This window comes from Larus michahellis, chromosome 6, assembly GCF_964199755.1.
Source record: "Larus michahellis chromosome 6, bLarMic1.1, whole genome shotgun sequence".
Classification (NCBI taxonomy): Eukaryota; Metazoa; Chordata; class Aves; order Charadriiformes; family Laridae; genus Larus; species Larus michahellis.
The window spans coordinates 60624779-60650264 of NC_133901.1; the positions used below are offsets into that span (position 1 = coordinate 60624779).

The 25486-nt window shown below is 43.0% G+C and overlaps 1 protein-coding gene across 1 annotated transcript in view; it reads left to right on the forward strand.

Annotated features, from left to right (window-relative positions):
- SORCS3 (sortilin related VPS10 domain containing receptor 3) overlaps positions 1-25486 on the forward strand; it is a 303634-nt gene that overhangs the window by 232135 nt on the left and 46013 nt on the right. The window contains exons 8-14 of the mRNA XM_074591880.1: positions 181-270; positions 3341-3520; positions 5421-5567; positions 6251-6353; positions 10616-10692; positions 10801-10892; positions 15621-15728. Of these exons, the coding sequence (XP_074447981.1) occupies positions 181-270; positions 3341-3520; positions 5421-5567; positions 6251-6353; positions 10616-10692; positions 10801-10892; positions 15621-15728 (797 nt within the window). The remainder of the gene's footprint in view (positions 1-180; positions 271-3340; positions 3521-5420; positions 5568-6250; positions 6354-10615; positions 10693-10800; positions 10893-15620; positions 15729-25486) is intronic.

Here is a 25486-nt window from a genome sequence, read left to right on the forward strand (position 1 = left end):
AATAATGCTCCAAGTCTTTCAAGTTTGGGATTTCTTTGGAGTCGTACGCATGCTTTTAGGGACAGCTGTGCAGGTCATAGAAAAGATATCTGAAAGAAAGGTTGTCAGATCCTCTTAGAGGTGTCAGCATGGCTGTCATACTGACAGGGTCATCATTCACTTTCTTTGGTGTTTCCACAGGTGACAGCTGGTGGAAGAGCAAACTACTATGTGTCGTACAGACGGGAGCCTTTTGCACAGATTAAATTGCCCAAATACTCTCTTCCTAAGGTAAGTGAACCATTTATGAACACAGACATGTAATATCTCGAATAGCACAGCCTACCCAGTGGTGGAGCACCTCGATGGGGTTCCTCTCTGGGGAGGTCCAGTGTTACTTGAATGATCTTTCTTAAATGCAGATTTAGCATCTTTACCTCTCCCTGCCTTTGATTAGTGAGAATTTCAGGGAAAGGAGTTTCTTTTTTCCGCTGTAAAGAGCGAATGAGAGTGAACAGGTACCTCAGAAAACAGAGCTCAAACCAACTTCTCCTTGACCAATCTTCTATGAACTTTCCCCAGTCCTATATTCTCTCTTAATGATTTCTTTGTAAACCTGAGCGCGACACTGAGGGTCCTGGAGAATGGTTAGTATGGTGAGCATTACTGCAATCTCCATACAATAAGAGGAGCACAGGGTATAGCAACTCCACTGTCCCCATCTTATGGCTGGACATTGCCAAGAAATCATGGAGGTGGAGTTGGCTCCCTAAAAGTTGTGCCTTATCGATGCTTTGGACACAGAGAACCCCTGTGTGGTGCTGTTTAGGAGATGACCGAGATGGCCTAAGATTAACACTGATTGACAATGCTCTGAGTTAGTTAGCTCTGAGTTATAAGAAGTTAGTACTTCTTATACAACAGTGCCTGGATTTACCTTCTTAGGCCTTAGCTTTCTGTCAGATCAAATGGTGCAAGCCTCAGCAAGGAGAATATGTCCCTGGAATTATCATAGAATCATAGAATTGCCTAGGTTGGAAGGGACCTTTCAGATCATCTAGTCCAACCACCAAATTATACTCAAATTCCATAGTGTAGTCTTTGCTTGGGATTGCATAGAACAGAAGGGACCAATCTTTCCAGTGCCTTGGCTGGGTACAAGTTTCTGGGTAGCCCAATGGGTAGCTGAGACCACTGCTGCTCTTTGAAGCCTCAGAATGGCTGTTGAGGCTACTGTCGTAGAGGGATCATAATCAACAGTAATGGCCTTCCCCTTCCTTACACAAGTGAAAATTTTGGTGGGATAACTGTAAGATGGTTGGCTAGATTTGCTTTGTGGGCTGGATCTACAGTTCTGATTGCCTATGGGGTATCTGCAGTCTAGCAGATATGACATATTTACTTTGCCTTGTACCTGGAAACTTAATAGTTGTGAGAAATTTGCATCTCGAACTCCCAATGTTGCGCCTCAACTTTTTCCCATTTGGGTTGATCCACAGCGTATTGACACCCGCATAGCACAGTTGTAGTTTCTTTTGTTTGTCATTCCATGGTGGTGGTGTGGGTGTCAGAATGTCTGACCAGACACCAACTTTTGGAAACCCTGCTGCCATTTTTCAGGAGAAAAACATTATTTATGCTCTCACCTTATGGATTGGCTTTGAAAGCTACCCCTCATTAAAAAGACAAGTGGACAGAGAGAACGATTGCCCTGTGATTGTCCTGCTTTATTGATTGATACTGTCACAGATTGCTGGCCTGTTATAGGACAGATTTGTTGGTGACCCTGTTTTGAAATTGGTGCACAGTATAAAATCAGGGATACTTTTGTCATTTAAAAACCAAAAGTAGTTTTAAGCTAGGTGTCATGGCAGTCTTCTGGCCATGTAAAGAAAGCTTGTTTGTGCTGCCTTTTGTCCCTAGAACATTTTTGCTGTAGAGTAATAACTATCCTGTCAGCTGTAGATTAATGAACTCTGATGGATTTGTACATATGTGAGGCTGGCAATAGGGTAATGCAATATTTTCACTGCAACTGGTCAAAACAGATTGAAGTCATTGGGTGTTTTGCTTTATTTTCACACTGCTGGAATAGATTTGCTATGTACTTAATCTTTAAGGAATTAGAGCTGTTGGGCAAGAACAAACTTCCTGATTTAGTCTTCCTTCACTGAGGGAAAAGGCAAATGTCCCACTGATTGCACTCACTGGGACAGAATTAGGCTCTCAAATGCTATTTCTCCCCATTCTATGCTGATAGGCTATGTTAGGTCTATTAGAAATACCCCCATCTAATCAACACTAACTTTTCATCTAGATACCTCACACAGAAGATTAAGTTGCCTGCTAGGCAGGATGGAGATATTGAGCTGATCTTCCTCTAGATATTCTTCCCAAAAATCAGGTCACTCCGTCCTTTGGGAGACTTCCAGAATTATGGTTTCTTGATGCGGAAACAATGCAAGAAATTAATCAAGACTCCTTGGCACCCTGGGGAAATTTTAAATAGATACAAATAGATAAATGAAGTCCCACATAACCACAGCGATTTTGCTTCTAGCTGAACCAGTGTTAGTTTGTTCAACAATGGATGCAAGGATGAAGTGCTTCAGTACTCATCACTACCCTGGAAATCATTTCCATTAATGTGCTTTAAAAGAATACTGAGAAAATGCACTGTCAAATCTCTTTGATATTAAAACTAAATAGGGAAACCCTGTTGGACCTTCATATCTTGGTCGGCAGCAGGAATCCAACAAAGGTTAGTGGGTGGATTTTTTGATAGCCTGTATATAGTGGGATAATAGATGTCAGACAAACTCTCAATAGAAAAATATGTTAATAAAAATCACTACCAGCATTACCTCAAACTGATCCTTATACCTCAGCTTCAAATAAATATGAACTCCCAGTTTTTTTGAAACTGCTTCTTTATCAGATGGAAGCACAAGACCATTAGTTCAGCATGTGGGTGGAAATTGTCAGTGCTTTTAGCCTGGTGCTACACCATGCTTAGTGACTGTGAGGACTCTAGGCCCCAAGGTTGTGAATCTCCCATGAGTAATAAAACTGACTTTCAAATTTATAAATAAAAAATGAATCTGGATGAAATTCCTTGAAGCTACCAAAAATGAAGAAAGCAAAACCCCTTTGCCCAGCTGCTGATCATTAAAAAAAATGAAATGCAGAAAAGTCACAATGATGGTAATTTATTGGCTTGCTGTAACAGAAAATTGTTTAACATACCTATAATTCATGCTCCATCTCCATTCTTTCATAAGTCATGGTAATTACTACATGTCCCAAAGGGCAGAGAAATACAGAGATCCTCAGTAATAGGCCTTTTGTCTTCTTTTAACAGGACATGCATATTATCAGCACAGATGAGAATCAGGTGTTTGCAGCTGTTCAAGAGTGGAACCAGAACGATACGTACAACCTGTATATCTCGGACACCCGAGGGGTGTACTTCACCCTGGCCTTGGAAAACGTGAAAAGCAGTCGAGGACTGGAGGGGAATATCATCATTGACCTTTATGAGGTATGTAGTAAAGGTCACCCTACAAAGAACAGCAACTGCTTGCTAGTTCAAGTGAGTGTAAATCTCTTACCAGCCTTCCGGGATCTTCATTTGTTTTGGAACCAGCCTAGAGGCATTTGCTGGATTTGATGCTGAGCCGACTCATGTGGGAATGAATACATGCGGTGAGTTCTGCTATAGGTGTGACAGCTGGTTGCTTTGAAGTCAATGACTGGTTAGCTATGTGGCATTCCAAAAGGGAAAACCGTTATCCCTCTCATCCCGATGTGGACATCTAGGGAAAGATTCAAAATACTTTTTTTCCCCTTGAACAGCTAGAGACACCTGCTCGCAGTTAGGGAATATGGATTCCACCTTTGTGACTCTAAGCAGTTTATGAATTATAAACAAAAGTTTATAGGTGCCATTTGCCCAGAGATAATGGCTGGATAACTTCTACCCTGAATCATCTTCCATTCTCATTCTTCTGCCAGGCCTTTCAGCCTTGACCAACAGCAGTCCATTCAGAGCAGTTGTTCCAGTTCCTGATTTCTTCAGACCATTCTATTTTGGTGTGTCATAACTTGTTGGATGGAAGATCTGCTGAGGTTCATGGCTCAGTGCTTTGCCAGCAACAAACAACTAATTGGTAATGCTAACAAAAAATGGTTGCAGGCTGACTTGGGAAAGTTCTGCTGTTACACGGAGAAATGTGTTTTCAGTTACATGTAGAAGTTAGGATTATGCATGTGTTTATTTCAGCCAGAATAATGCCCATTTAACAACTCCATCATTTTTTTTTATAAAAATGCAGGTAATTTAAGGCAATGAGAGAAAACTCAAAAATAATGCATGGAGCAATATAAAGGACAGGCTTTAGAATTTATTTTCACCTAGTTAAAAACAATTTCTTGCCTCTGAAAAAAGATGTATTTCTTTGTCGTGATGAACCAGCTAAAATAAACATGCATCGTGTCCCATTGCTTGGCAAGCTCTGTATTCTCAAGCTGTGTGTCACAGACTCTTTACTTTTAAATGCTGAGAGAGCTTTCCCAGACTCGTTCAAAGGGCAGTGTCACTCGGGGCTTTAGAGTAGAAGGATTTGCACCCTGGCTGTTGCCACAAAGTTGCAGATTTGCAGCAAGTTCCTTCTTCCCGTCTCACTTTCACAGCTGTGCCACAGGGGGCAGACTCAACAAAAAATCTTCTTGGGGAAATTTTGACAGGACCATATTTTGTTGGAATGGGTTCTGCTGACAGAAGTCAAAACATTTGGAACAACTGGGTTGATTTTGACAGAATTTGGGAGTGGAAGGGAAGAGAAGAAATCAAGTTTGCAACACGTCAGTGTTTCAGCATATTCAGGATTTCCATCTTTTGTGTATAACTAAAAAAAAAGACCAACACAAAAAGATAGAATGATAGAATTATAGAATTGCCTAAGTTGAAAGGGACCTTTCAGATCATCTAGTCCAACCATCAACCTAACTCTGACAAAAACCATCACACTGCTTCTGGTGTGACCTGCTGTCTCCCATGTTACGGTAATCTGGGGAGGGAGTGGGGCAGACCACATCCCTGGGCTCACAGAGCTCATGTGTGACACAGTGCAGGCTGTACCTTCAAGCCCATCATCAGCCTGTCTGCAAGCACCCAAGGAAATCCAGATGTGGGCTGTTTCCTAGGGATTTGCGCTGTGAACATCCTTGTCTTTTTCTTCCAGAGAGAGACTCCGTGAGGCCTTTCAGCTGAGCAGGCATCATTAAAATGTACTTGTAATGCCATTCACAGCCTTCTAAGGCTGGACTGAGATGGCTTTACTGCTTATTCAGAGACCTTCCACTCCTAAGAGTGCTCAGATGGGCCTTACTTTTGGCCTGTTCTTCCAATGTATTTTTTCATCTCTCTCCATTTTTCCTAGGTAGCAGGGATCAAAGGCATATTCCTGGCTAACAGGAAGATAGATGACCAAATCAAGACTTTCATTACCTACAACAAGGGCAGAGACTGGCGTTTGCTGCAGGCTCCGGACACTGATCTAAGAGGGGATCCTGTAGTTTGCCAGATGGTGAGTTGCAGACCCTTTCCAAAACACAGTTGTCTCCTTTAGAGCTGGTTATTTTAGTCACTGGGTTAACAAAACATCCAGTGCAACTGGGCAGGAAGGATTCTTGCCAGACAGAGAACTGCAGAGTCCAGGTGCTCCAAGATGGGGCAGAGTTTATAGATGAGAATTTCGTGTTGGGCTTCCTGCTATTCATCAGTGTTCAGTGAATAGCCATTTTACAGTAGGCTCTAGTCCCTGTGTTTCAAAGGGGTGGTATTTCTCTGAAGTTTCACTGGGTAATCTGTGGTTTCTCTGGACCTGCAGAGTGTTAATTGAATTAAGTAGATTTCTTTTTCTATAGCTTCATAGAGTTTTAAGGGAAAATTCATCTTTCTTGACCTCTTTTATGGAACTTAAGTCAGAATAAGAAAGTTTCTGGGGGAAAAGTGCTCTAGATCAGATTGTTGGTAAAAACAAATGCAAACATACTTGTGTGTAATGCAGCATTCCTGCTTCTCTTGCTCTCAGCTACTTTTACAGTGCTTATTCAGAAAATGAACATATGCTGCTATTTGTAACAGTGCTAAGAGCAGAGGGGTCATTTTCAGAAGGATCAGAGCATCTGTGTGCAGTTGCCAAGGGTTCTTCTGATATTTAACTTGTGTATTAAAGCTTCTGCCTTTTTGTTTGTTTCCTGTCAACAGCCCTTTTGCTCATTGCACTTACATCTGCAACTCTCAGCAAATCCATACACTTCAGGAAGCATTTCCAGCAAAGAGACAGCTCCTGGGCTGCTGGTGGCAACAGGTAAAAACATAAGTGCTCCTCACCACTCACCCACGCCTCACTGGGAGCTTGAGAGTGTATGAGATGTTTCCTGTTGATGTGAAAGCTTTCAGCTCGGTTTCAGCAAGTGCTAAGCTAATTCACATTAATTCCCATTTGCTGTGGGCGAGGAGAAGATATGTGGCCCCTGGCTTCAAAAAAGATAATGCCTGTCAGGTATTTGTTGCTCTGCCCACAGCTGCAAGGGGTTATTACCAGCTGGCGTTACTAAGCCCTCTCACTTGACATCATTACAACCATTGATATAAGTGTCTACTCATTTTCTTGAGTTACCATGAATGAGAATAGGGCTTATAATCATGGCTACACTCCTGAGAGGTATCAATACATTCCACCGTTGAGTAGCAAGCACAGAGTTGTCACAAAGCCTGCTGGGTGAAGCCCAGGCTTCAGGAGTGCCTGTCTTGTGCATGGAACCTACTTTCAACACTGTGTTTGCTCCAAGACTAGCAGCACTTCATCAACATGGGTCATTGTTGTTGTGGGGTTTTCTGCAAAATAATGCTTTGACAGGTCACAATGTTTTAATGGCTACAACCTGCTACAGGGCTTCACCGTGGCAATGGCTGACCCACTGCAATTAATCTGATGACAATTACAGACCCTGTGGGCACACAGCCTGCAGCCTGATCAGGATGGATGGGGCTACCAACCGCACCCAGCACTCCCACAGGTCTCTGGGAGCTGCTGGGCTAACAAAGTGCTTTTGGAATGGCTGGTGCTATTGAAAGCTGGCCTCTGAAAGTATGTAGGCTGTCCTGCCTTTTCACAGGGAGGCTCCTACATGTGCTCAAATACATCCAAATAGCTTAACCATTCTTTCTAAGGCTCATTTTATCTCCTTTGTCTTGTTCAGCCTAGCAGTGGCTTGTGAGTGTGTCATGTTAGCATATTGCCTGTATGAATTTACGCTGTTTCTTCCAGTCCTTTCCTTTCTCATGTCCTTCTGTGCTTCCATGTGTTTGCCAGACTAAGCCAGAACCTGAGAGACAGGTTCCCTTCATTACATTTTTATCTCAGCAAGAGAAAAGCCATGCGACTTCCAGTTCACTGATCTAGGCCAAACGGGGTGAGATAATTTAGTTTAAACCACCAGATCTTCCTATGCATAGCCAAGTGAAGTCATCACTCCTGGCAGGCCACGCTTGCTAGATGGACACTTTGGAGCAAGCCCTACTCATGATGCTCTGTGCTGTGATCGCAGAGCCTTTTTTTTTTTTTTTACCTTTTAGGAAGCAAATAGAGGCAGCAGGACAGTGAGATTCTAGGCATTGATCTAAATTCGTAGTAAATGAGGTTCTTTCCAAGCTGACAGTGCATGGTATGTATGCTTTCCCAGTCTAACAATTAACCTTTAAAAGGCAGAATATAATTTCTGCCTTACTGCTTCGTACAATAAAAGCTTAACCTTTGGGGAATATACACATCTGTTACCACTAACCAGTTTCACAACAACAGGAACATCTCACCGTGTTGGCAAATGTGTTCCAGGATAAGCATCACAATTTATTCTCACAGGCATTGGCTGCTCCAGCTTCCTGTGTCTTACTCTTTGATTTACAGTGGCACATTTCCAGCAATGATGGGAAACTCGGACTCTTCATGTGAGGACAGAGGTTAGATTCTTGCAAAGGGAAGAATTATGTTTTAGTATCTAATTGCACAGCTGCTAAATCCTCTTGACTTGTTTGGGAATTAGTTATGTTTGGTGGGATTTGAATACACATAGGTGAAAGAAACTAGATGGAGAGAATGAAGAAAATAATGAAACAGGTTTGCACAGAAAAGCAGACAGACAGAAGTGATAGCAGCAGAATCTCACCCTTTTACTCTCTTTCCTTGCCACAATATGAAAATCCCTGTTTGGAAAGTCAGTTTTCTAGTTTTGATATTTAAAATATGATGATACAAAACTTACACCTCTGCCTTTAAGTCAGTGTCTAATTCTTGAGGACTTCCACTCGTGATAAGACACTGGGCTAAGCAGACTTTGGGACTGACACGGTAGATTTTTGATTGTGAACCTGGTTGTCCCTATAGAATGTCCTTCTACATGGTTGCCCACAGCAGGTTTTTCACATACCTTCATGTAAAGCTCTTGGTCATTCTTGCTGGTGTCAGGGAAGAGGATTAGGTAGATGGACAGTGTGACATTTCGTACATCCTGAACGCTTCCTTGAGTTGTCCTGCCTCCCTGAGCCAGGAATTTTATTTTTTTGAAAGAGCATTGTCACAACAAAGTGGCTAGTTGGGATGGTGACAGGAGTGGAAAAAAAACCAGCCTGCATCTGGGTTTTAAATTCTCATTTTACAGCATTAAATGTCAGTAATTCAATTAACATTTTCATTAGTGTGGTTTTATTATGCTCTTGATGCTATAGATGTGTAAGATTGCCACCCCTCCCTTTGCTATTTTTGAAGAAAAATTATTAGTTCTCCCGTTCTTGCATGGAAATTACACCTGCTTTTAAAACAGTCTCATTCGGAAGGTATAAGATTGGCTCCCTGGGTAAAGGATTCATGGACTTTGAATAAAGAGGTCACGGGTTTGACCACCCATGTGGCTGTGGGCCATTATCATTGGGAGGCCTTCCGATGGAGTATCTGTCAGTGTTACATCCACCTGCTTCTTACGGGAAAGATGTTTGTACCACCAGAATCCTACCCAGCACCGATTGAAGGTACCGTTGACAGACCAGCAGAAAAAACAGTTCCTGGGTGACTGTGGTAGCTTTTCCCTGAGCCACTGGGTGCTTTGGGAAATGGGGAGGTGAGAACAAATTAATTTAGAACAGACCTACATTGTTCAGTAAGCCTGGTGCTTGTGGAAATATTAACTCTGGAAGAAGCAGCAAGATGCTGATTCAGGGCAGTGTGGGGAATAAGCTAATAAGGTCTATTCAGAGCATATGCATGTTTTTCAGATACTGGGCATCTCTTTCTTGCAACTATTGGAAGATGCTCAGAGGCTCCAGAGGGCTGGGGATTTAGTCCAAGTTCCTTATTTACTCTGTAAATCTTGAGATTTATTACTGTAAGATTTGAGGTTCTCTCTGCTGTCTCAGATGAGGGACCTTGGAAAAAACACTGTTTCAAGCTCTGAGGTAGTGTCTCCAAATGGTATTCTGCTGTGCTGTCTCTATATATGGTTCAGGTCAATGTTTGAGCTTTTCTTCACGTTGCTTTCATGTGTGGCATATCCATTCCTTAATGCATGGTGAAGGCAGAGTAGTTTACCCTGTAAGGCTGTCAGCAGAACAGTTTCCAACATAATGGAAATTACAAGATTAAAAGTAAGAACCGTACCAAGTAACCAGTAAGTTTAAACTCACAATTTGAGACAGCTAGGCCAATGAGAACAATCAACGTTGTCTAGAATGCTGCTTAGCCTGGTCTCCACCTTTCTGCTGTAAAGTCATTTGGCCAGCCTTAATTCCCTGAACTGTTTCTGCCCTCAGGTGAGGTTCATACCTAAACAGACAAGATTTCCTTCAAATGGAACTTATATTTCATTACATCACAGTCCTCATTAATTGCAAATGGTTAGGAAACCTAGGAAGAAGCTTTGCTTATTTGACTGCAGGTTCTGAGATCAGTTACATGTTTGAGCATTTTGACAGAATCTTGAGTAAACTTTCTAGCCTTCACGGGCTTCGGTGGGGCCTGGGTTTCACCTTGAAACTCAGCCATGTAACTGCCCTTTGGGTGCTTTCCTTTACACAAGAAGTAGAGACAGATGTAGTTGCCTTACCCTTGGCAAAGACTGGCAGATCCAGAGATGCAGCTCACCAACCAGAACACGAAGACTACAAGTTCAGAGAAAAATGTGTATGGAATGAAATATCTGGTAGCCAGGGACAGTGGCCGCTATTCTGCTGCCATTTGGATGATTTGTATGCACCAAATGGGCATGGGGTTTCATACACAGATTTTCGAGTAAGTAGGACCTTGCCTAGAATAAACCCGCCTTTAGTGGCTTGCAATTGTGGGCAATGCTATCTGTTGGGAAAATAAGCTGAGAATACTGTTTCTCCCCAGTGTGAATTTTCAAATAGCACAGCTGTTGTAAATGAATCTCGCCACCTGACCATGCTGTTGTTTTTAGGTAAGAATAGAATCAAGAACAGAAAAAAAAACACTGGTCAGGCCAAGTAATCTTGGTTTCTTGGAGAAATGCAGTTCTGTGTTCATCCAAGAATGTCTGACACTCGCTTGTGTTGCAGGCAATATTGGCTCTGAGCTTTCCTACACTGATGTTGGCGTGTTCATCTCTTCTGATGGTGGAAATTCCTGGAGGCAGGTATGTTTTGCAGAGCGAACGAAAGCATAGAGCCTTTTGCTGTTCTTCTTCTGAATCTTCCCTTCCCAGTGAGGTGGAGCACTCATGCAGTACCTAATTTGTTTGCAGATCTTCGAGGAGGAATACAATGTGTGGTTTCTGGACTGGGGAGGGGCGCTAGTGGCCATGAAGCACACATCAGTGCCCATCCGGCACATGTGGTAAGGAACTTGTTACTTTGAGAAGGTTTCCTGACCGGGAAAAGCTGACAGTTGTGCTAATATCTCTTGTCTGATCTGGTCAACATTTGCCAGTGTCTACAAAATGAACAAATGAGATCATTCTTATCTGTGTTTTACCATGGTTTTGGTTTTGTTGATTAATATTAATGATTATTGTACCATCTTATAAATATAATGGCTATATACATAATCACGCACATATATGAATTACTATAATAAGTAATAGTAAGTAATTAATTATAAGTAAATAATTATAATAATTAAATAAATTAAGTAAAAACAAGGAAATTGATTATAATAAGTAAAAAAAGTAATTCATTACTGCACTAGTAATGTACTGAGATTTCAGGTGGAGTTTCTTTCCTACAGACACATATATACTGAATAATAAGTCATCCTTTGTGCTTCAGGTATTTCCAAGAGGATGTGTCCCTCACTTCTGCTTTTTGTTTACCGAATTTAGTATTAAACTGGGCAGGCAGATAAAGGGAGGGGGAGGAGAGGGCAGTAGGTGTTGATAAGGGCAATAGAGATAAGTTGCTAACGTTGCTGTTTCCTATAGGATTCCACTATCAATTTCCAGAGATACAGTGGTGCCAGCTGCGTAGAGTTGTAGGTGAAATAGGGCAAAATGATTTCTCAGTTGAAGATACTGTTTTGCTATAAATGGGCTATAACAGTCTAAGCATTAAAGATACTGCTCAAAATTATCCTCTTAGCCTTTGTCCCTCTCACTCCTTCACCAGCTAAGCATTGGAGAGAGGCATTCTGTAATTCAGAACTAAACTTGTTTACAGAAAATGTGTGTATTATCGTCACCTTCAGTCTCTGGTCTTGAGTGAAAGAGGGGCATAGCTAATGAACTGACCTACCTAGCTTCTAATGTTGTTTAGAAGTGAATTAGTTGGAAATAACTTTCAGAGACAAGATTTGTGTTCCTGTCTGCAAGATTGAGTCGTCTTTCAGCTTGATGGTGCTAAGCACGTGTCTATCTCATGCTCTTCATGCAGAACAGGAAATGTGGCCTTCAGTCAAATAGAAAAAGAAAGCAACTGTGTTTGGCAGCAGTGCTGAGGTGTTAAGGTCTCCTCTACCTGAGTCATTATTGTACAAAATCCTTCAGTTAAATTACAGTCATTCAGAAACTGGAGACCTCAAGACAGGCTGTCTTTACCCATCACAAGCTAATGTTCCAGAGGTGTACCTTAAGAACTTTAATGGCTACTTTTTCAATATGAAAAGCTTCCTGGACTTTATATTCCTGACCTGACAAATAACTCTGGGATGACTGCAACATAGGTTTCTATTAAAGTTTGAGTATGTTGCATTTGAGCACATTTCTTTCTTCTAAAAGAAATGACTGCTTTAGTTTTGGTGTGATAGTGGATTGTTAATCACAGGATGTATTAGTTTGTATTCCTACGGCTTTGTAATTTTTCTAGGATAGGGGAACCAAGTGTTCTCTAAGATGTCTCTGCCTCCGTGAGGGATTACAGGCAAGTCATTATATGCAAAACGAGGGTTGTGATCTTTGTCTTTAGTGTTCAGGAAACGGGTTGTTTGTTTTATCATAACCACGCTTGTCACAGTCATAACTTAATATACATAGCCTTACTGAGTCAGGGCCAGGGATTAGTCTAGGCCAGCATCCTCTTGCCAAGAGCCTCCATAACTGGACAATACAGAGGAGAGTAGTAACAGGGCAGATCCATAATGATGCTTCCAGCAGACTCCACCTTTCTGTCTGTGGTTAGAATGTGGTGTTGTGTGACTAGAAACATTTGCCTCTGATAGGTAACTCAGTAGTCATGACTATACATGAAGTGCCCTCAGGAAAGAGGACATCAAAACCATTTTGAAGTCTTTAGACCAAATCGAGTATGAGCCAAGGGCAGGAGAAGTGTGTGTTAGCCGAGGGTAGGTGTGACCAGCAGTAGGTACATCAGCTGTGGCAAGTTGAGCTCTGGAAGAGTGAAATGCGAGCCACTTATTGAAAGAGCTCTAAGTCATGTATTAACCATTTATTACTATATTATTCAACCCAGGTGTAACTGTTTTAATTGTTTCTTACCTTATGAAGACTCTTTGGGCATAAAAACCACATTTACATACCAAATGCCTGTACTTAGATGTTGGGAAAGATTTGGTCATAGGTTGACCATCCGTAGGAGCTGAGAGCCCAGTTCACCTTTGTTTGCTCTGCAGAGGTTCCTTTCAGATGTTCTCCCTTCCCTCTAAGTCTCATGAAACGGCATGTGCAGTACTATGAATGCTCCACCCACTCCATTAAATGACTAGTGATTTAGAGCTGTTATCAATAAGCTCCAACAGGTTTCCTCCAAAATTGTACCCTTAGGGGCTTTGGAATTTCCTTCATATTGCTTCAGTAGGCGCCTGTTTTATGGGCAAGAGTGGAATAGATTAAAGAGTACATGTATATCTATTAGTTCTCAGGCTGAGACATTGTACAATAAGTTTCATCCTGGAGAAAAGAGAGGCGGATAATTGAAAAGCCGAGAGAACTTTAGCTAAGCTAATGAAGCATACTGTTGCACAGAAATTGAAATGCTATTTAGATAGATAAGCATGCAAGCAGAACAGCATACAAATGCACAGGTGTATGGGAAGATACATACATTTAAATAAATAGATTTAGGGCAGATAAGCTTTTTGTATGCTGTTGTACTCCCAGCTTTCTGTCTTTGGTCTATAGTCAGCTTCCTATGCTGGCAGATGTTCATTGTGAGTCAGGTGAAGATGTTTTGCTAGGTGCTGTGAGATGCGGGTACTTAGGGAATGGTGACTGCAAGCCTTGGCTTTCCACACTAGAGCTCTAAGGTTGGTGTAAGCCATTGTTTGTAATACATATTACACTGGCCTCCTGGTTCTTTGGTGGCATCTCAGATAGTGTCCCTGATGCTACCGACTTGGAGTGGGGACCATCCAGGTTCCCGCAAGACCTTCTCAGACAAGTCCAGGTGCTCACGCATGTGCACCCACACACACACATCCCCCCCCCCAAACTTTCTTTGCCTGGAAAATAGGGAAAACTTCTTTTTTACGCTCACTTTAAAATGAGAAGTGTTTCCTGCGTTTCAAAGAAGTTTGTGCCATGATTGTCTCTTTGGTAATGTCCATTGAGAATAATCTGTCAGCCTTCACAGCCCAGGTACATCGCAGAATTACAGAGAACTCTGTAACAACCCTGCTGGGAGAGGATCAAATAATTTTATAGCCAATAAACCTTTGTGCTTCTCTGTTTGTTCTTCCTTTGCTGGTGTAATTCGGAGCTGAAATTCTGGACAGAAATTGTGCGGGAGCGGTTGTGTTGGAGAGTCTGGGGTCAGAGAGAAACTTAGTTGCTTTCAGAACTGTTGATGGGCATCAGCTGTGGGAGCTGGATGGTGACAGCCTGTAGGTTGCCTGTCTTTCCTGCTGCAGTAGCAGCTGGGTGTGCACAAACTCCTCTGGCTGTTTTCCGTGCTGTTGTGGGCATAGGCTGTGAGGGCTGGTAGCTCCCTGAGGGCTGGGAAGCTGGGAGCCGACCAAGGTCCCTGGGAGAGCAGGGCAGGACCTCACAGCCAGGGCCCATCCCACCACCCCAGCTGGGAGAAGGGTAGCCAGGGACAGCCCCAGCCCTGGGCATCAGACACCTGACAGGGGACAGGGACGGGCTGAGGCTGGGACATCAGCCTGCATGTCAGGCCCATGGCTGGGCAGGGCTGTGGCACAGCTGGAGCCTGGAACTCCTATGGTGTCAACGGGGCTCCTGGGCCACGGACCCTGTGTGTGTGTGTCATGAGGGAGGCTGGAGAGGGCGCTTGGGCAGAGGCCACCAGATCCTGACCTGGTCCATCTACTGGTGTGGTCAGGTAGACTGTTCATTCACTTACTCCTTTGCAGTTGTCAGGGATAGAGAGGTTGCTGGGGTGTAGCTGACAGCAGGGTTTGCTAACCCCCCTCTGCTAATCTTGAAGCCTGTTGTACTAACTCTAATTCAACCAAGACCCTGTCAGCTGGGTTAGGATACACGCGCTCTTTGATACAAACAGAAAGTAAGGTGCATGGCAATCATGGGTAGGGACACACACCTGATTTGTCACCAACAGCGTGAACACTCTAAGCCTGTAAGAATGGAAATGCTTTAACTTTAACTAGCATGCAGTTTTGCTTTACAACTATAGCAGGCAAAGATCACCCAGACTAACCACTGACTGTGGCTCAGTTTAGCCTCCTTCCTCCACCTCGCTGTAAAGTGGACACCCCTTCTGAGATGGCAGGCAAATAAATGTTAATAGGGCTGGAGGGATTGTAGCTAATGCCATGCATGAATCGAAATGTCCAGTGGTGTTGACAGCAATTTTCATGCATTCAGACCAGGGCAGCTTATGCTCTGAGTGATGCCTCATGTTAGGTGCTATTGCAGATCCAGAAACAGGACTTGGCAATGCATCTTGATCCCTTGAGGTCTGATGTACAGCTGGATCAAGTATATCCATGTCCTTATTGCCAGTGTTTATACTTTCTAGGGCTTTGATCTTTCAAAGTACACCAAGAGCATGAATTAGTGGGCTGGGAAATGGCAAAGATTGGTGCTTGTCTATAAATCTAGCTGCTGGAGCTTGCAGACCTTAGCCAACATTTAATTGCTGCAGTTGCTCTAGAGTAAGTCTTTATGTGTATAAATCTTGTCTGCTTCTATCTCAGGGTGAGTTTTGATGAAGGAAGATCCTGGAGTAAATACAGTTTCACATCAACACCACTTTTTGTGGATGGATCCCTTGTGGACCCTGGTATAGAGACCCAGATAATGACGTAAGTATAGCAGCTCTTAACTTTTATAAAATGTGGTAGCAGAAGGGGGAGCATGGACATCCTCAAGTGCATGGTGTGCAGTATAGCTACACATGAAGCGTTGCATGAAGCCACAGTGCTGTTTTGTTGTTTTTACTGATGGTCACAGACCCAAATCGAGTGTCCATGCACATGTGGCAAACAGATGATGGAGCCAAACTCTTCCCAGTAGTGGCAGGGGGCACAAGGAGAGATGGTCCCAAGCTGTAGCTTGGGAGTTCAGATAGGGCAGTAGGCAAAAATCTGCTTCTCTGGGGAGTGTTGTAGCCCTGGTCAGATTACAGAGAAGTCGTGGTGTCACCATCCCTGGAAGTTTTCAAGCCTTGGCTTATCTGCCCTGATCTGTAGTTGGCAATAGTCTGTGTTGGAGTAAGAACTTGGACTAATGACGTCCAGAGGTCCCTTCTCATAAATACTGCTGAGATTGTGTTCCTTGGATCTGATGGCCCAGGGACTGCTCTTCAGAGGCCAGAGATGTGTATGGTTGCACCTAATGTCAGTTCTGTGCTCGCTCCATTTGTGCAGCTTGACCGTCTTTTGAGATTGCTGCTAGGTATGAATATCCCTATCTGCACTGTGGGGTGTGCATCTGGTTTTAGCTTAAGCTAAAGGTGTTCTCAGTGTGCATATGCAGAGCTGAGCTCAGAATAACCTTCCTGATCTGGGGTATAGTATGCTATGATTCACTCATACCATGGAAGCAAGAGCCTGGGCTGTCACTGAACGTGCTTGTACCTTCCTTCACCCAAGAGTGCTGAAGCACCAGGTAAGACTGGTGGAATTGGTTGAGTTACACTGGCCCAAGAACAGGCCAGGATCCAAGTTTAACAATCCTGTGAGGGAGGAAAATTTTTTTTTTTTTAAGTTCAAAGGCATCTTCAAAGAGTTATTCAACCTCTTGCATAAAGCGTATCAGAGCACTTTGTTCTGGGATTCTGAACAAGGCAAGGACTAGATGCCCTGCCTTTGTTGATTGTAGAGATGCCGCCTTACCTGTATTTTCTCTGAGCTGACTGGAACAGCTTCCTGAAAAGGTCTGAAAGCAAGGTGGCTGAGATGCCTTAGATTGAGGCATGCCTGCAAAGTGTATCTGCAGTGGCATGAAGGAGTTTCTTTGGTTAATCACATCAGACACTGTTGCCCAACTCAGGGGGAGATATACTATAAATTTCACCTTGCAGCCAGTTTGCTTTTCCTGCTTTCTGCACCTGAAGTTCCTGCAGATTTTTGCTACTTGCAAGAGAAGAGGGATTCAGGCCCAGTATATTTTCTTCTAGGCTTCAGTCCATCTGCCTACTTATGTGGCAGAAACGCGTAGGTGGATCTTATTGCCGGTGTCACAGGTAGTGACAGACTGAGAGTAGACTGCTGGGTATGCTTGTCATCAGTTTCTGAGGAAGCTTGGATCAGATAACAGTTGTGTGTCTTGGGCATTTCTGCTAGTGATTTGAATTTATTCCAACTGGGTTGCATGATTTGTGTTGGCATGCCTTTCAAAAACCAGACCTACGTCAGCCTTACACAAACAGGAGTGACTATGTGGTGAGGAGCAGTCTGTACTTGCAGTTGAGCTCACCTTAGCTGCAAGAACGGGGCTGGGGGAAAATCCTCTTCTGGCAAAGGGTCATTTGAACTGGCTTCTTTGCCATCTATGCCATGATAGAAGAAGTGTGTTGGTGCTGTAGTCTTGGGAGGATTAGGATGATGTAGCCATCTGTATCTCCTGTGCTAAAGTGTCCTAGGAAGGCCAGGCTAAGTAATTTTTGTTATCCTTTATGCCTATAAAGCATAGGAGTGGCACTCAAGTTTGTTTCCCAAACAGTGCTGGGGCAGAACAAGGCAGCATCTGTGTCTATGTCGCAGGCAGCTGTTGAGATTTTATCAGAGTAGAGGTGGTATCAATTCCGGTAGGGTTGCTAGTTTTTCCTTTACTGTAAAAGCCATGCCTTGTCTTTGGCTTTTTCTTCATAAAAGCGGAATACTTTTTGCGTAGCAGAATATATTTGTGTATCTGCTGCCTTGCTATCTTGCTGCCAGCAAATATTGCCCCTGTTTTTGCAAAGAGCAAAACACAACAGCACATGATATACCTGTGAGCCTTTTCACAAGGCTGCTGTAAGCATCCTGTTGGGGAAATATATGCCAATCCCCAGCTAAAGATTAGAGCCTGCATTCTGTTCACTCTACGCATTTTTCTCCAAATGCAGCAGTAATGTGTCACTTTCTGTGTTGGTTAATATGGTGTTTTTCTGTGAAATTCTTCGTGCAACGTGTATCGCTTTCCAACTACACACGCGTGCAGACACACACGCACACACGTGCAGAGAGACACATCTGAGCTCAAATAAATCTGTACATCAGCACCTTCATTGAAATCAATGGAGCTAATCAGTTTCAACTAGCTGTGGATTTAGCCCATTTACTTTATAAATCAATGCAGTTTTCTTTTGAGATGAAAGATGCATTTTAAATCTCAGGTTATTGTTACTTCTATCTCTGTAGTCTTCTGATGGAGAATGTAGGAAGTGAGTTATCTTGCTACATATTGTGTATCAGCTTGGCTGAGGGCTGACTTTTTCTTTTGAAATCTTTGCAGGCATATTATTATTATTGCAATTGTTATTGGTATTGTTATTGTTTTTACTATTACTGTCATCATTAGCAATTTTTAAAACTATTCTTAATAGTCTGTAAAAGCCATAAAAAGAAATTTCACATGATACTTGCCATAAATGTTTAGAGAAATTCCCATCCACAGCTTTAGAGGAACTGAGGAGGAAAGAGCCCATTTATAAAGCTTGTATGCAAACCATTTCTATGCAGATCACTTAGGTATTTCTCACAATGAGAATTTTAGTGAACTCATCTATAAGGGGGCAGTGTAGGATCATGCTGAGCTTGTGGAAGCTTTGGCTGAGAAGAAATCAATGCCTTTCTATTGCTACTGGCCACCCTCTGAACCAAGATAACATAGGGTGGTTGGAGGTACGTGGAATTTTGTTTGTGAGTAGAAATCCTAATGATTTCAAGAAGCTGATGACAGGAGCACAACGGTTTGGGATTAGCATCTCCTAGCTGACAACAGGATCAGTGGGAGCTCTTAGAGCAGAAGCAGGGCTGAGGCAGGGGGACCAAGAGCATGCTCATGTTTGTGTACCGCCAAACTGGGTAGGTTAGTGGCTTTTAAAGATTTGTCTTTCATCCTGGAAAATGCAAAATATTTCATTTAGTGGTCTCGGCTGATTCCTGTTAGGGAAAATTTCTTCCACTTATTTGCATCAAAGTGGTCTGTGTTCAACTACTTCCAAAAAACAGTATTCTGAGGGGAATGTGTATTAAATAGTCATTATACTCCAACTATTATTAACATATTGCATTATTAACAATATTATCATAATACTATCTTATTAAAATCAGTATATCAGTAGAATGACTATTATTCCCAGCCTTCATTTCGTGGCACATCCTGTGAGGGGCTCTCTGGGCTGTAGGAAGCAGCAACAGTTTTACCACAGAATTTCATACCCCTTCATGGCTGTTATGTGAGCAGTTGCAGTAGCCGTCTGTACTGTACGAGCACCCTGGGCTTTTTGGATCTTCTCTGCTTTGTGCTGTGTACGCATGTCCTAAGACAGTCCTAAAGAACTTACCAGTATGGTAAAATCTGTAGATTTGCGTGTGGGGCCATTATATGACTCTGAATATCTTGGTGTACTTGGAATTGGGAGCTGCTTTTAGTGGGGAATTGGACAAGATGTCTGTTGGACAGAGGCCTGTTCCAACCTAAATTGTTCTATGATTTTGTTATTTCATACAGCTGTAAAGGTGCGAGAATGAATTATTTCCTTACAAGCAGAGCTGAGTGGGCTTTTCTAAGAATGTAGTTCTGTGACACACAGGGAAGTACCACAAGACTGTGTGAGCTGGTCTAACTTGGAGCTGCTGCCTAACCAAGGTGAATCCGCTCTCCCTTTCTCCATTCCTGTCTGGCCATCCACTTCTGCGGTTCCTTTCGCAGTTGTTTTGACAATCAGCTCATCTGACAAGATGGTCGGTACAGCTCTCTTAGTGTTACAGCACTTTGAGATGTGTACCAAAGCACATTGCAGTGTTTGGTGCAGGAGTGAGGAAAGCAGATATAGAAAGCAAAGGGTCCTTTAGGGAAATAACTCAAATGCATAAGGGTGATGGGTTAGGCACATTCCTAGGTGACGCAGTGAGTGCCTAGCACTAGTCTTTTTGAAATCTACAGTTTTCTAACTTCTGTCCTGTAGCCCTCACTGGTGAGTAGTGTATCTTTTAATGATTTCGCGTTCTAATGGGTCAGATCTAACATTCCTGTGTCGACAAGCCATAGGCACAGCATGTTATTTGCCTGAGGTTGTCCACCAGGTGGAAGGACTCAGACTGTATTTCCCTTCTAGTTCATTGTGATATATCCAAACAGAGCAGTATTTGCTCAAGAGAGTTGCTAGTCTGTACCATTCAAATCAGAGAAAGGATGTTTTTGTGGTTCCAGAGAAGGGCTTTATGTTTTTCCAGCTCTGACTCATAATTATTACCCCTGCCACTTATCTCCTGTGCTAAGCATCTCTCCAAACCTACATAAAGAGAAATAACCTTTTTGCTTCGCAGCGCTGGAGAGCTTTGCTGTCATTTTAGTAGACTCATTATACATGTGTGTGTGCAGACTCTCATTTATAGATGGGGATCATTAAGTTTGTCTGTGCTGATAAATATATATTTATGTAGACACACCCATGTGTGTGTATATAAATATCTATGTGCCTATATGTACATATACTTAATGATCCATGTATATCTGTGTATGCATCATTGAGCATTAATGTTTCCAGTGAGAGGATTTAATACAAGCTGGTCTGCCAACATCGCTGTGACTGCTGCCCTTGGCTATGTGTGTGTTAGAAAATGTTCCTGGTTGTAAATGAATAGGTTATGAGCCCCGGCCCTTTCAAACACCTTCTCATTTACATGGCCGCACACCTTTACCAGAGATGAAGTGGGAACATTTTTTTTTCCAGGAGACCCATAAAATTACTGACAATCCATCACTGGGTGGCAGGAGAATGGGGCAGAATGAATAAGTAATTGAGAAATGTTGGAAAAGGTGAGATGGAGGCCAGGAGACGTTTGAGGTGAGAAAGAGAGAATTAAGAGCACAGGCCATACTGAGTCAGATCAGGCTTTCCTCTAGCTCAGTTCCATGCTCCAACAGTGAGGATGATAAAAATATATATTAAAAAAAAAAAAAAAAAGGTTCCCTTGTACACTTTTCTCATTTTCAGAGATTTTGCAAATAAGGAACTTCCTTGGCCAAAGATGGTATTCTTTGCATTTCTAAGACATTAATGATTTTTTTCCCCAAAATCCCTTTAAAAATTTAGCATTCACATTATTGTGTGGCCAGGAGTTCCATGAGTTAACTCTTACTCTGAAGACGTGACTGACTTGTGGAAGACATCAGCAAAGTATGTACAGGCATGAAGGCAACATGGACAGATTCTGATTAGCACTCAGCAGAGATTCAGCAGATTGAGTATGAGAAAGGGACAACAGCTCCTAGGTCCAAGCTCCCACTGAGTTCAAAATTACATGGGAGCCAAGAGTCATTCTCCTGTCACTTTCTGATAAGGTGATTATCATCTTTCCTCTTTAAGCAAGGCAACGTTCACTGCCTTCTGCTCTGTCTTGCTGTCACATTTAAAAGCTGATACAGGAAAGAAAATTACAGGCTGACACAATGTCCTTGAAAGGTTCTGTGCCTTTGCTTAGGGGTAGGGAGCTGCGGATCTGCCACCTCTGAGTGGCTGTGCTGAAAAAAGTATGGTGAAAACAGAGAGGTGATAGAAAATTGTGCCTTTGCTGGGATGTGGTCAGAGGAGATGGCCTTCTCCCTGCTGGGCCAGCCTTTGCCCTCCATAGCTGGCACCCCTGCTAGCAACCTCAGCAAACGAGAGAAGAGGTGAGTGGATGGCAGAAACACCAAGAGATTGTTTTTCCTAGAAGAAATTGAGGTTCTTGTCCAACACGCATAAAGAAAAAGATACAGACACGGTGTTCCTCAATTCCTGTGGCCCAGCAGAGGTCTTCAAGCTCCCCTGCCATCAATCCAGTCACTTCCCTTCACTCTGCTTGAGAAAATGAGAAAGAAGCTGTCTGGAAAAAAGATTTTCTTCTGCAGTTTCTTCTACTGCTGCTGCTGAGCTCAACATAGGATTTGGTGAAGAGGGAATCTGGAGGAAAGATTTCACCAGAGGTCCGTAGAAGGCTAAATTCAACTTGCAGCTTCCAGTGCTGAAAACAACAGAAGGGATCATGTACGGGGGCTGTTGTGGTAAAGAATTCTGCACTCTGTCCTTATTTATCTTCACTTCTTTTGGGAAACACGGCTGACCAGCCAGCCTGTGCATACTCTCAAGCCTACCAAAACTGTGGGGTTTTTGAAATAATGGAGGGCAGGTTTCAAAACCGGGTTTATCCAAGTTGCATAGGTACCGTTAGATACCTAGAAAGGACTGTTAGGTTTTAATTGCCCTCCCCATTATGGTTTTATCTTGCATTTCAGTTTTCCTTTCTTTTTATGTTTATTGCAGTATCTTTTGTGGTGCAACTGGCTTTATTATTGGCTATGGATTTTTCTGCAAGGCTCTGATGTGTCCTTGCGAGTTCATTGCGCTGTCCTCACTCACAGGGCTGTGCAAACTTCAGTGCGTAAACCTGCATGAGGACTCTTCATAATAGGGTCCATGAAATAAAAATGAATCGGTGAAAATAATGACTGCACACAGAAAGAAAAGTAAAATTTAGAACTTGATCTGAGAACAAAAATTACAAATATAATTATGAAGGTAGGAAACCAAAATGATTGAGAGGATATTGGCATTTGCTATAGTGAGCTGCATTTCTATATCGTCTGATCTAATTTCAAAACCTTCTGGAAGTAATGAATAGCGGGGACTTTGCGAGAAAATGATCAATCTGCTAATGCCATCAAGTGACTTTACAACGGACAAGAAAATATGTGTTATAGGAATTCCCATTTTATCCCAGCAGACAATCAGTTTATACCCTGGAGTAAGACAGTTGATTACCCATATCATTATCTTCGTTTGCAAGACTTAAAAACATTATTAATGATCACAGATTAATCAGTGTCACTTCCTCCTCCCATCTCCCTCCCTGCCAGAGGAGTACTCTATTCGTTAGCCGTTGGATTGCTGCGTGAATTCACCTAAACAGCCCATAGAGGCACAATATTGATTGTGCTGCTGATACTTGCAGTATGAGCTGAGGTCTCTCTGTGGCACCTGAATAGACTAATCAGGTGATGAGAACATCTGCTTGGAGTAATCTTTCTCAGACAGCACCGTGTGATTTATTGGGCCTTAGGAAGAGGATGCCTGTGACCTGAGATCAGTTCCCAGCAGTTGCGCCATGTACTCAGAAGATTCCTGGCAGAAGCCATAACAGATGGCAAAGGCATTGGGCTCCGTGGCGTGTATTGTCTATCTTTGGCAAAAATTACTCTCATTGGAGTCAAATGCTATTTATGGACAGTAGATCAAATATTATGCTAAAGAAATCAACACTGTTAGTTGTATTCCACAGGTAGGGAAGTTGAGGCAGAAGGAGAGACATGCCTGTGGTCAGTCACCCAAGCAGGCTGTCAAGGGGAGAGAGCTTGGCATTAAATCAGGTCTCCCAAGTCCCAGATGAGTGCCCCACATGCAGCCTTTTTCCATTCCTTAGGGGAGAGGAGTTGCTGAGTCATGTCTGTAATGCTCAGACAAGGTGGATGGAGAGGTAAGCATGTGCAGGGAAGAGGACTGGTGTGCTGACTGGAGGCTTTTATTCACTGAAGTGAATTAAAAAAGCCCAGCGCTTACAGAAGGAGCCAGAATGAGCATCAGGCTTAAACATGATTTCTTTTCACTAACTAAAAGGATGAGGTTTGCCTGATGACAATACAATCCAGGTAGTCTCATCTAGAGGCTAACGTGCTTTGTTTCTTGTGCTTTTAAGTAAGGACAGATGGATTATAGGTTCTGTGCTGTCCTCCTGCTAGCAGCTGGGCTGGGCTGTACAACGCACTCAGGCCTGGTGTGGGGTGCACAGCCAGGTGTAGGGTGCTGTGCACACATACTTCCCTCAGGAGTCTTTCACCTTTCTTTTAGAGCAAGCCAGGAAATATTCTGGTGGCCAGATCCTGCCAGCCCTCGGGGGACTTAAGAAACCATATGGCCTCAATGCCTTTTCAGCTCATCCTGGCCCTGATCCTGCACGGGTCAGAGGGCTGTACAGCACACCAGCTTTTCTGGGAGCAGGGAAGGGTCAGCGTTGGGTTGGCTTCAGAGTTCACTCGAACGTATTTTTTATCGTTGGGCTGCAGTGGGTGCTGGAGAGCAGCTCTCCAGAGGAGCCATGCTATAGTTTGAGCCATCTCACATAGTTCAGGTAGTGCTACAAGCCTTTATTCCTAAGGAGAGCTTATTCTTATATGATCATTGTACGCAGTTTCCTTATTTCATGATTTCTTTGACCCAAACTTGTGAAAATTCCCCCACTATAATTGGTCAGCCACCTCGTCATGCTGTTGCCCAGCCAGGTACAGATCTCATTCCCTCTTCTGAGCCTTCTCTCTGATACCCTGTGCCAGGCAAAGCTTGTCACCCTGCTCCACTGCAGACTGTCCCTGTCACATGTGTTTGGAGCTTACGTGTTCTGAGCAATGGCTTCCACATTTGTGTTGGGCATCTCTGGTTGGAAATATGCTGATTCATAGGACGAAAGATTGAAATTGACTGAACATGCTGTGTTATCCAGCTTTTGGCAAAGGGGCAGCACCTGCTTCTGTTGGGACCGCAGACCCATTAGTGGAGGAAACACTCAGATTGCTGAAACCTGCCAGTATCTTTTCTGTAAGAGGGAGGCAGCATCTTCCAGTTTCAAAGCTGTCAGAAACTGGTTGTCTTTCATGAATGCTTCGAAGAAAAGAGAGAACACTTCTGAAAAACAGCATTAAAAATTAACGTGCTTTCCCATCCCCCCTTCCCAGGTGTCTCACACTCCCTTTCATGTTGCTGGAATTTCTTTTGAAGCAATTGTCATGTAAAGTGGTTTGGGAACATTGGCAATAAATTTTTTAGAGACCAGATTTCAAAAGGTTTGGTTTGTCATTCAGTAAGTTCTTATTTTGATAGCACTTTGTATTAAAAAGTAAAAAATAATAAAAAAACAATTGTTGTCTCCTCCATTGCCTTGTGCAGTATTTGTGCAGCTAATGGAGAAATCGAGCCCAAACTGTGGGGCTGCTTTGTAATTATACGTTCTGCAGATTACTTACTAATTGCACTTGGCATTACTTGCTAACTAAAAGACCATGCTGTACCATGTCATTTGCAGTGGTTTTCCTCTTCTGCTGGCACTTCAAAGGAAGTGCCCATTGAGCTGATGAATAATCTCAGGACTGTTTTCCAAAGCCGAGGGTCCGCCATGATTATGCTGCAGGATTTTTATTGCAAGATTTTGGTTTTTCTCTGTATTCACAGAAACTCTTCCCCTGCCGCATCTCCTCTCTCCCTCCTGACCTGGAATCTGGCAGTGGTGCGGCTTTCCACGACCAGCTCAATACGGATTGCTAGTCTATGAATCTGGCCAACACCTTGAATTTCTCTTCTGTGGAAAATCTCCATATCATG